The sequence below is a fragment of the Cyphomyrmex costatus genome, unplaced genomic scaffold, assembly GCF_001594065.2.
Source record: "Cyphomyrmex costatus isolate MS0001 unplaced genomic scaffold, Ccosl1.0 scaffold214, whole genome shotgun sequence".
Lineage (NCBI taxonomy): Eukaryota > Metazoa > Arthropoda > Insecta > Hymenoptera > Formicidae > Cyphomyrmex > Cyphomyrmex costatus.
The window spans coordinates 228,327-241,145 of NW_017276192.1; the positions used below are offsets into that span (position 1 = coordinate 228,327).

Consider the following 12,819-nt stretch of genomic DNA (forward strand, 5'->3'; position numbering starts at 1 on the left):
TTGTAAAACGTCCCATAATTATTTTGATCTAACAAAATTAGTTTCAGATCTATATCTAATTAAATTTTCATATAATTTAACATAATTGTTCTTCCCGTGCAGAATTAGCAAAATTCAAGTACGTAACATTTTTACAAAAACGTTAAGAGTCTAGATACTGCTAAAATAAAATATGTGGATATAATATATTGAATAAATAGCACGTTAGGTGATACTTATTCAATTGTATACGTCACATTTATTGAATGAGAAAAGTTCTATATTCATCGCCACGTACGGATTCGTAGTCTTGAGCTCTTCGGTGGCATACGGACGAAATTCGCGTTTCTTTAATAAAGTATACGTCGTATGTGGAAATATTGCGTTCGCTTCGACGTTTCATTCGTCCGCGCTTTGACGTTCGCAACCGAGTTGCCTGGATTCACGCCGGGAGGATAGGGGTAGCAGAGCGTTTCGTCTCGTTCTCCCATTTTTCCCGGCGACAAACTGTGCTCGACGAAGGCAGTCTGCGAGCGACGGTGCCCGCGGCGTGACACTATGCAGATTAAAGCCCGATAAAACGACGAGTGGAGAGAAGAAAAACGGGGGGACTTTGACAAATCGTCGAAAAATGCCGACGCGAGACGTAGGAGGCGGATCCAGCGCGGACGCTGTCGCGCTTTTTCCGCTGGTACATGTTGACCTACGCTTTTTTCTCTCCGCTAGCTGCGAGTCGGACGTAGCGGGTAGCCCGCGCCTCCCTATCACATCCGGTGAGCGAAACTTCGGGTTACTTCTTGGTGCTTGTGTATCGTCGCGCTCGATAATCGATAAAGCTGCAGGGAGAAAATACATTTCTAGATTGTCGTTCAAAATAGTTGTGCTAAAAACTAGTCAATTATGTCGCGCTCTCTCCAAAAAGTTTTATAATTAAGGTCTCTACACGGAAAGAACAGTTTTGTTGAAATGTCTAAAAATTTAGCTGAAAATAATTTTTTTAAATTATCAAAATAATTCTGTATGCTGAAACTGATTGCTAAAATATCAAAATTTTTTTGCATTTTTTGCTCATTATGCTTGAATTTCCTACGTAATTATTTTGATGATACATCAAAATTATTTTCAGATCTGTATATATATATATATCTAACTGAATTTTTGAATATTTCAGCAAAATCGTTCTTTCCGTGTACAGAAATGGAAATTAGTTGTAACGCTAAAAAGAAACGGTTACCATTATTTTTTTTCAATTAAATGAAACTGAACAATTATTCAACTATTTAACATCTAGAAATGTGCAGTGAGATTTGCGTTAGCGATTGCAGTCAGCGTTACTAACAGGAGTTACTCACCGAAAATCGGAACGCGCGTAGCACACTTTAATCCGCGAACGTGCAGAGTGTGAAATACGGCAGCGTTTCGTTAGGAATTATTATCGTGTTTCGGCGAGTTCACTCTCCGTTCGGATGAATGCATTAACGAGGTAGATAGAAAACGAACATCTGTAGAACACGGAGGTAGGGAAGAGGAGGCAGTGTTCTCGATCGCTCTTATATGCAGTAAACGAGATTGGTATAGTCGCGGGATGGAATTAGCGAAACCGTTTTCGTAACAGCTCTCTTCTAATGTCTCGCGTTTGTCGTGCCCGTCGTTCTTTACAACGGCGCGAAAATCGTTAAGTTCCCCGTCCAAGAATAATTTCAAACGCTACAACTCACTCGGCGATATTCTGTCTCTCTCTTCTCCCACTGCGTCGAGCTTTTAATTAACGATAGGCATCCTAATGAACGAGTCTTCGAGAGCTGCCAGCAAATCGTTATCGATTTCCGGCGGAAATAATGACACCGTGACGCGTACTTACTTCTATATTTTTTCATACTTACTCTCTTTGTACTGCAGAACGTTGGAATGCTTCTCGTGAATGACGACACAACGATAGCATGATTTTCTAAAACAGAAAAAAAACGTATAGGGTTGTCACAAATTTCTCATCTTAAAATTACTATTATAGAAATAAGAATCCAGTCGACACCAGTTAAATGTAACATAACATATACATATATATTTAATTTTAGTCGATGTCTGGGAAGTATCTGGTTTTCATAATTGCTAAGGTCAACGCAATTGTATTAATTGTTTATGTCAGCCTCACTTCAATTTCATTGTACTTTAACTCCGTGTAATTTTCTTACGTTAAAGAGATGATGACATTTGAATTTTCGCTACTGAGTCTCGCGTGGCGTGTTTCTTTTTCAACTTTTTTCATATCGTTTGATAGTACAATATATCGATCGGACACATTGCACAAGCGAGTTAGATAACGATTTTCGCAAAAAACATTGGAGAGCCGGCTCTTGTGACATGAGCATTATATGACGAAACAGAAGCTTGACTTCCGCTTCATTAAACTCATTACGCCTTTCGGTTATGTCTTTTCTTCGCCTTTTCAAGAGGAAAGATTGCATTTCTCATCATAAAAAACCGCTGTTAGCCATACGGGCTGCGTGCCATAATTTTTATGTTTTGACAAGCGTTTATTTAGATAAGCTTAATTTTAAATAGAAGATTTAAGCTTAACAGATTTATCTTCACGTATTATGTAAAGTATCAAATTTCGTGTAACTAAAAGGGTGTCGAAATATACTGCAGCTGCATATTTCGAAACGATTCTTCACGGAATTGAATAAACCGCTACTCGAGATAAAAAAAGAAAATCCGGGTTATTCGGTCGACTGATTTCGCCACATTAGCTTTAGTAACTAAGGCTTTGATCGCTTGGATACATGAACTGTACATGTTATCTGAATCCTACATAGAAATAGCTCCATAAAAATTTTCAAAGTAAAAATTGTCTCGCTATAACTGCTTGCAGCATACAAAGAGATTAAAATAAACACGAGTAAATAATATCGATAGCTTTATTTCTTTGTTCCGATATCCGAAGAAACCAATATTGGATTAGGATATTGATCTTTTATTGCTTTTATTTATTGTAATTTGGAAATGAAATTATAACCTAAAAATTTTTATATATATCAAGAGACTAAAAATACTTTTTCAATTGGTTTTCTAGCAATAAAGATCTAAACAGTTAAACAATTTATGTGAAGTTTAATACATTTTACATTTCTCAAATGATACATCCGAATTTTTGTGTTAATTTAACGTAAAATGAATATGTTAAAAAGTAACGACACAAATATTATGTACAAATTTAACACAAAAAATATACACTAATACAATTTGTGGACAAATCATAGAAGCATATTTCTTCAATAAAATTAACATTTATATGTTAAATTAACACATTTTATTTAAGTACATTATTTTTATGCTATTTATTCACTTATCCATAAATTGTGTTATTTTTAACACAAAGAAATGTTGAATATCAATTTAACACAAAATATTCAAATCACATTATGTTAAATTAAAACCCTTGGATGTATTAAAAATTCAACGCAAAAATTTTAGCACAAGGACCGATTTTAATACAAATATAAAATATTTTTACTATATAAGCTAATCTTATACGTTTTTCGTGATCAAAAGAACGATTCATTCTATTGATATGATTTGTTATGTGAAGATAAATATATAAAAAGATTAGTTTTGACAAAATCCGTTTCTAAAATATAATAAATTCGCAATAAATTTGTTTCAAGTACCTTATAGGAATTGCATATAGAAATAAAAAAAAATGAGGAATCGGATTACTTACTGATCTACCAGGAGATACTTGTCACCTTCGTTGTGCAGACACCTGCCCTTGGTGGATAATTCGTTCTTGGAAATTAATATTGATTGCCTCACGCCACTTTGAAACCATGCACCTTCCCACTTCGCTGGAAACAAGCATTCTGAAACAGCAAAAAGTCGCTCAAGTTTTATAAGTTCTTTCACATCAATTATTTCGCGTTTAATTTACTATATAATATATGCACGATGCATACGTTTTTCCTCATTTATTTTATTAAAATGTTGAATTCACGTGAGTTTGAAGATTTAATTATTGAAATTTGAATAACTTTAATCTTTGATGAAACACTAACATGTAATCGCAATAAAATCAACAGGTACTCGTGCAATATGACATAATATTTATTTCCGAAATTCTCACTCAATACCTATATGCTTGTAGTAAGACGTATCTCGTCGGCGTGTTATGAAGAAAAGGGATGTAATATATCCAATGAAGTAATTCAGGACAAATCGAACGCGAGGCCAAAGATAAGAGGAGGGGGGGGGGGATAGAAATGAGAGAGAGAGAGAGAGAGAGAGGAGAAATACAGGATAGATGTGTGGGGCGGTGAGAAAGAAAGAGGGATCGGCGGGAACACTATGTCGATGGCGAGATGGGAATTCCCGGGACGGGATAATCCCGAGGGCGAGGCGAATTTCCGGAAACTAGTGCTAGTATAGAAGGGATACATCCAGCCGAGTTATCGACGATAATCGAAATCCGGAGGAGTCCCTTGTGCCTCGTTCGTTTCCCTGTGCGTAGGTCCACCTACACTGAAAACGAGCGGAGAAACGGGGAACGGCGGGGCGTATTTTTGAGTTCGACGAGGCAGAATAGGAATCCATTTTGGAGAAACGAGCGGACGCGATACTAGATGATGCCTGAACCAAACATGAGGTGAAAATTACGAAATAGAAATAACGGATACACCCATACTCTTTCTTTTATGTACACATCGGTTTTTAAATAAGACATGTGATTTTATAAATGATAAATTTGATACAGTCAATGGCAGTAATTTATATCAGTAATGTTATATATATATATATATATATGCGCGCGTATATATGGTAATAACTTGAAAATTGCATTCTTTTAACTAAAAGTAACTTGTCACTTTTGAAGTAAAGAAATGAAGTATGCATATAACATACATAGTTGACAAGTCATATCTCATTTACTATGTACGAATTTAGATAGAAAGTAAATCGAATAATCATGATTTTATATTCCAGAAGGAAATTTAACATACAATCTAATGTTAATGTAGTAGCACCATTTCTTGAAATATCATAATGTCTTCATCTCACACCAATTCGAATTACCATTCTATACATGTCCGATGTAATTTACATCAGAGATTAATTTAATAGCTTAACTTTATTACAGAACCGCACCGATTCGCTAGCACAGGTATTCTTCGTTAATATGCTATCAGATGTAACTATCTGAATTCTCTTTATGTATAAAGCTTCATGTATAAAGCATCGTTAACCAGATCGCTAAAACTAATAGTCCCATAATTTTGATTTATGCAATAATTAGTAGCATAAATCTCGTCCATAATTTACATATATTTATTAATCGAGTAGTAATAACAAAGTAGTTTTTAAGTAAAAATGGAAAAGGGAATTAAATGCCATATGAAAACGTATCGAATAATCATGACATCGTTTAATGCACTTAATTAGAGACACGAAACTTGGCGCAGGATGTGAAAGTAATTTAACACAAGGAAATATTTTCGCAAGGATTCGCGGCGGTAACAAAGAGAATTTTAGCAAGAGCCTGTTACGGGACAAAGACTATTATCGTTTGCCAAAGTTGACTCATGATGTTGATTCGTCTAATTGGAGAAAGTTTTTTTTAGCTCTTTAGGGGACGAAGAGACGGTTAAATGTTGGTTGAATGGTTTACCGACCGTGAGGTAAATAGCGAGCCCATCAAGCACGAAGCTCTGCGGCTAACGCAAATTTTGACTAGTTGTTTGTGATAACAAAGCGCAAATGAAATTCCCCCGCCGAATGTTAAGATTGCCCTTTTCAAATCTTCTTCTACGTTTCCACACAAATAGTCGTTGACACGTTAAGTTTTCGAGGTTTTATTATGGTTTGCACAAACATAACGCTCTTTGTTTTGTTCGAAGGAAACAGAGACCGTATCCCTTAATGAATGAGGCTTTAAAGAGGCTTTTATGTAAAAATTAATGAAAAAAAGTGTCAGTGTACTTTCGTACGGCAAGTTACTCTTGTCACATGAATGTCATTTATAATTAATTTAGTTATTTCGTTCAAATCTATCTTTTTCCTAAAATATCATGATCCCGCAAGAGGATTAACTCTAACTTTCATAAACTACCTTTAACAATGTGTCAATTTTTATTTTCGGATTTCGTGTTTACAAAATGCGAATATAGGGTATTTGAAAAAAAAAAGAAAAGAGAATGTGTTTCGTTAAAACAATACACGTTTTACAAATGCAAAACATTGAAATCCGCACCTTTTACGTATGCACAACAAACGAACATATCAGGGAGATTAACTGGAACCATCCGCTGGCTGTTTATTTTGCATCATTCATAGCAAACAGAAGTAATTGGAGGGTTAAAGAAGAGAGATTGATTATGTGTGGTGAAAAAAATCATCGAACACTCAAGGATGGATACAGGTACGTTCAGCGAAATGGAGATCGATACGACGCGTGGAGTCCCAAAATTCGTCAGTCGCCCTCTTTCGCATCCATCTCCCCTTCCAATCGCCATTTTAACGTCGGCGGCCACCCTAAGCATTTATTTATTTGCACGTGGTTCGTATGCCGTACGTTGCCTCGTTTCCCGCTTCTCGGGTTCGACGAGCGCACGGTGAGACGGAAGGGAGGAAGGAAGGGCGGGAGAGAAGGACTCCCGAAGGTCGAGAACGCGACGCAGGACATGGCGAGGGATAATATTCCCCGCGAGTCGCGCAGGGGCTGTAAAATCCACGAGCGAGACTCAAAACCTGTAATCACAGTTCGCACCAGTCGCCCACTATGATGGAACACTTTTACGAGAGGAGAAGAATGAAGAGAGAACCGCGGTTGGAAAAAAGCAGTAGATAACTCGAGCTTTGCTGTCTGGGGTTTCTCAAACGTTACGCGAATTTCTTTCTTCGATTCATCCGATTAACCTTTTTATTATTAAACCAACATATTTTTAAACCAAGCGAGCGATGAAGACCATGTTCGGTCAAAGCAGATTTTAGTGCCTAATAATATTTTTTCGTGAATCTTACAATCTCCAATTTAAGTAAATAACATCCATATAAAAATTAGATATTAGATACTTGATCAGACCGAATATAGCCTTCCTCACTTATTTAATACCAACTTATATGGATTTCATATTCTCTTGTATTTAGGTATATCAACACTATTCTGGTGTAGATTTAAAACTCATGATATTAAATCCACATCATATCAGGTATTAAAACCATACCAGAAGTGTTAAATTCACACCGATAGTTTTTAGAGTGTGAGTACACTTTAAAACAATATCAGTATGAATTTAATATCGGGAAAGAATGATTTTGTGCTATAGGATCTAAAAATTTTGCTAAAGAGACCTAAAAATAATTTTGTTTAGACTATTAAATAATTATATTTAGAATGTTTAAGATGATTGCTAGAATGTCAAACATTTTTGCAATATTGCTAATTATATGGTGGAGCATTTTATATAATTATTTTGATAATTCAACAAAATTATTTTCAGATTTATATATCTAATTAAATTTTTGAATATTTCAATATAATCCTTTTGGTGTCAAATATATAATAAAATTTATATTAAACTTTAAACAGTAAAAATTTTATATTTTTGCACAAATTTCATTATGACTTCTCAAATTCACATCCTTCGAAAAACAAAGAACAGTTTTATAATACATAGATTTTAGCTTGTTTCATTTTTACATTTTTTACGGAAACTTTGTGAAACGCGGCAGTGAAAAAATGAAAAATTATTGACAGAAAGGTTAAACCGTTTAATCCACAGCTTACAGCAATAATCAATTTTTTAATTCTATACGTCGTTATAACTTATGTCCGTATCGCTAATCAATTAATCTTAAAAGCGGCTTTGATTTTCTGCAGGGTTTCTGAACGTTACGGGTTTAAAGAGCAATTAGAAGTGGTGGTGACGCGTTAACAAAACTTCTTCCAGTTACGTGAACGAATAAATCGAGGTACGCGAGCAAGCTCTGGGTCAATCTAGCACAACAAAAGATTTTCCATGCCGGAGAATAACGGTGGAATGGAGAAAGGGCGAGAGTGGGAGCTTTTCGACCACACCGCACCGGGGAAATGGAATGCCCTGAAATTTTATATTTATGCCTCATGCTCAAGCTATATGTATTGCCGGTTTCGATAGGAACTCGACCGAGTGGACAAAATCGATATCAACGTCGATACACGTCACGATCTAACCCGAATCGGTAAATTGAAATCCATAACCACGATATGTACCTCTCTACATATCTCGGTTACCATGACGGAGTATCTCGTCTTCGAGTAAGGGAATGAATCGACACGCGATGCAATTCTCGCGTTGCATTGAATGTTCTACGACTTCACTTTTCATTTACACAAATAGTCGCATAGTTTTTTTTTAAATAGTCGAAACCTTCTCAGTTTCGAGAATAACTTCTGCAAATTTAAATATTGCTGAATAAATATCATAATAAAACTTTATTCAATTAGATAAATTTTTAATTTGTATATGGTGTGTGTAAACGAGAATACAATTTTCTATATTAAGAAACAAGAAGATATTTTTATTATTTGAGAAGTCGTTTGTTGAATTTATTTATTAAACTTCAAATATTATTAATATTATATTTTTATATTCGGGATATCCTATATAATAGTTTCAAAATATCGTAATCTATATCATTTTATCGACAGCAAAGGAAATATAATAAGAAGGGAAGCATGAATAGAGATTGCGAGAAAGAAGCAAACTTATGGATAAAATAACGATAAAACTTTCGTCGTGATAAATAACACTTTATCGTTACTTTATGATTATTAGTGATTCTTGCCGGTGGCGGAGTCTCTATTTATAGTTTAACGCCGATAAGAATATGCTTTATACGTACGACGAAACTATGGAATCAGAGTTACCTGTTTTAAAGTCGTTTACGAAGAATATAAGGAAATATCTCTCACAGAATTATTCGGGTCTTCTCGCTTATAGCACAAGATTGATATAAATTACTACGGACAAGATAGGCCATGAAATATGTTATAAGAAGATTATACTCTCTTATAACTTTCAGAAACTGATGCCAAAATCTATAACAATTACTGATACTGGATCTTACATTTAATCTACGTTAATGAAAAAGCATTAATTAATTTCAAGGAAATTAACATAATTTGTATAAAGAAGAATGAATAACCTTTATTTTAATAAGAATAATTCAAATTTACAGATATAACGTAAAGAAAATTGAATTATTTGATATTTTCAATAAAGAAATTTATAATTGAATAGGTTCAATAGATCCATTATCAGCTCCGAAGTGTTAATTAATAACCGATGAAATTCTATACGAAATTAATTAAAACTTAAATAGATTAATAAATAATTATAAATTGTAAAAATGAATAATATTAAAAATAGCTATCTCAAATCTCTTTATAATACAATAAATATATTAGTTTTAGTATTCCCTTTCTTGGCAATGTAAGCTGAAATAACAAATATGTTCTATTCTATAGTTTTAGTGATACATTTGCTTTTTCTCTATTTTTGCTTCTATGACTTGAACCGTATGTAAAAGATCATGCTATCTCGCAAAAATACCATACATACCGATGAAACATAATTAAATTTTAGTGATTCAAATAAAATGGTTTTTTTTACTCGTAGATAAAATAAAGAAACATTTTTTTTAATACACATCTAAAAAACGTTCTTTCGGCAAGTTAATTAAATCCTAACGGTCCTTATTATTCACATAATTCTCTCGCAGAATATTACGCTGCCATTCTTGAAATGCCATTGTTCTCTGTTTTCGGGGTCATCACGCGAGCTTACTTGAGTCTCTGCGGATTCGGACGACGTTACTTACCGCGTAAGTTACGATCGCTGTAGCGGCGAGAAGTTGAGAAACGTTCTTATGTGCTCGACACGCAATTAAGTGGGCTTTATTCTCACGGACAGGACATTACTTTCCGTGTCCCCCTTTACCCCCCTCTGGAGATGCCGTTCCCTCTGCGCCACCGTTCAACGATTACCGCACCCTGCTTTTGTTCACGCGTACAACGATCCCTCGCGCACATAAACGGTAATTCACCCCTCAAAACGGTGCACGTTCGTCGACAAAACGATACGCGTGCGCGACATAATTTCGTTAACAAATAACCGTGTTACGACGTTGCTTCTGTAAGCGATGAGCAAGAACAATTGCTATGTATTATTATTGCGACAGTGATGGAGTTGTTACGCGTGGAATTAGCAATATTAGAAATTTATCGTGCAAGAAACTTTGTTACGCAAGAAGCTCTTCGTTGGCTTCTGTTTGCCAAAATATTTTACGTCTCCTTATTAAATAAGAGATAATCAGTATACATAATTTAATTATTACTCCTTTTAAATATATATATATATATGGCAGAAAATTCCGCCCACGCACCACGCACGCACACACGAAAAGAAGTTTAGGTTTTGCTAAAATATTTAAAAAGGTAGATACAGATCTGATTGTAGGACTATAAAAATAATTTTTGTTTGTAGGACGCTCAAACTGGTTGCTACAATATCAAAACTTTTTGCAGCATTGTTCATTATGCTTAAGTTTCCAATATAATTATCTTAAACCAACAAAATTATTTTCAAATCTGTGTCTGTCTAAATTTATCCTAGTACACACAATTGAATCATTTGTGTTCTGTAAATATTTTTCTTTGAAAAATTAAAAGCATCAAGTAAATATTATAGTTGTAACATTTATACGCGTATATCATTTTTTTAAAGTATACAAAATACTTTTTAAAGATGTCAAAGTATGTATAAAAAACGCTTAATAATTTACATATATATTTATTTATAAATGATAAAAATACAGGAGTGTCACAAAAATTCCTCATCTTAAAACTCCTTAATTTCCAGACAAAATTTCATAATCTTTTCTAACTTTCAATAATATTCTGAATTTTTATATTTTCGTCCTGATTTAGAAATATTGTATTGAAACACAATAATTTTAATATTGTATTAACACATAGCAATGTACATTACTATTAATGTTACTGACACTGTTTGTATTTTTAATTGTTAAGTTGGTAGTGTTAAAAAATTGCGTAAGTGTGATACATATATTAAAGCCAAAAATTTTTATTTTCCAAAAGCAAAATTCCTTGATTTCCGGTTTTGTGACAATTCCGAAATTAACTCACACAGTGAGACACGAATGACCCGTACGTGATAAAGAGTTGGAAAATTGTCGTGTGTAAAGGACAAATACTTCAATAAAATTGTTCTTTCCGTGTAGGTGTTACTTACGTATAGAGGTGAGTTGATTGCGAGTCTGCTGAGGAATTTTATCACCAAAATTTCACCTAGACACGACGTGACATCTCATACATCGCGCGCCTTTATACTCGCATACACCTTTTTATAAATAAAGACATTGCCGATTTCGTTCATTTTGCAGAGATACATATCGACAGGAAGTGAACGTTCTTCGCGATACAATCGACAGTCCTTTTCGAACAACCGCGCGGGATTTAAATTCGTCGTTGTGCGAAAGCTCGTTTGCTCGTTCGGAGTCACATCGTTATATCAAACACAAAGAATGACGAACGATGCTCTTTTCGGCTCGAATATCGCGATTGTTACCCGACAGTGTCGGCGACGACCTACTTCTGACACCGACGCCCGACATTATTTTTCGTTAAACGAATGGCTTGCAGTAGCGCGAGCGCGGATTTGAGAAACGCAAAATTATGTGGGCTTTATTCCCACGGACGAGTCATTACTTTTCTCGTGACCTCCTTATCCATCCTGCCCCCTTTCTACTGTTTCCCATCTTCCCGCCACCCCCTCCTGCCATAGTCGTGCACGGGTAACGATCCCTCACGAGCCTGTAATTTTCACCCCGAAATGGTCTGTGTCGTTCAATTGAACAACGATAATAAGGACAATAGTGGCAAGAATAATTGCTATTGTAATGACAAGAATCACGGCGTCGGAAGTGATCTCTTATTGTAAAAGATTGCCCTTGTCCCTGTCTACGACGTGGAAGACGATAATACTTTTAATTAGCCGAAGCTATTTAAAATTCCTTCGTTCAAATGTAGGAAAATTAAGCTCGCTGAATATCTGAAAAAGAAACCTAATGAACTATACATATATGAAGGTTGAAATTTCTTCATGTAATCCCCCTTATAACATCACCTTTATAACGTTTTTTGTTCATTTTGCGCTGGAGTTGAATTAGAGATCTGGCAGAAATATCAAACGTATTTTTACGCTTTAAATACCACGTACCAAATAATCTCCGTTATCTAAATATTAACTTTGCTTATATAAATTACCTCTTCTAAATAAATTTGCATATTGATCGGAAGAACCGAGATATACGTGGATGTACATCAAAAGTTTTTAAAACGTATAATGTATGTTACATTACAAATATGCACCTCGGACATTACATTTCTCGTACTTATCCTTTTGCAGTGCGGGATAACGAAGCTTACGAGATCGCAATATATTTCTCGAAAAAGATGGTACGTCAGCATGCCAGAGATTAATGGTAAGCAAGGTATTTTCAGCAAGAGGAAAGAGATATTACGACTATGGTGAAATCACAATGGAATCCCTGGTAATTTTGTTGAATTAAATGGCAACATTAAAATTTATCGATATGGAAGTAATGGATATTTCGCAAAATCTCGATTACAATCGAAAACAGATCGATAAGACGCAACTACGGAATCGGTAAAGAGCCACCGCAACGCAAGAACGTTCGTATATCAAGTAAACTTAAGGAGATGCGTTTTCATGGATAGCTAAATTACTTCGCAGTCTCCTCGCCCGCTCTCCATGTCCTCCTCCT

At 34.9% G+C, this 12,819-nt stretch overlaps 1 protein-coding gene across 1 annotated transcript in view; it reads right to left on the reverse strand.

Moving 5' to 3' along the window:
• LOC108773545 (uncharacterized) overlaps positions 1-12,819 on the reverse strand; it is a 178,723-nt gene that overhangs the window by 70,560 nt on the left and 95,344 nt on the right. Inside the window, exons 3-4 of the mRNA XM_018539383.1 lie at positions 3,701-3,839; positions 1,863-1,927 (exon numbers count right to left, since the gene is read on the reverse strand). Coding sequence (XP_018394885.1) covers positions 1,863-1,927; positions 3,701-3,839 — 204 coding nt within the window. The remainder of the gene's footprint in view (positions 1-1,862; positions 1,928-3,700; positions 3,840-12,819) is intronic.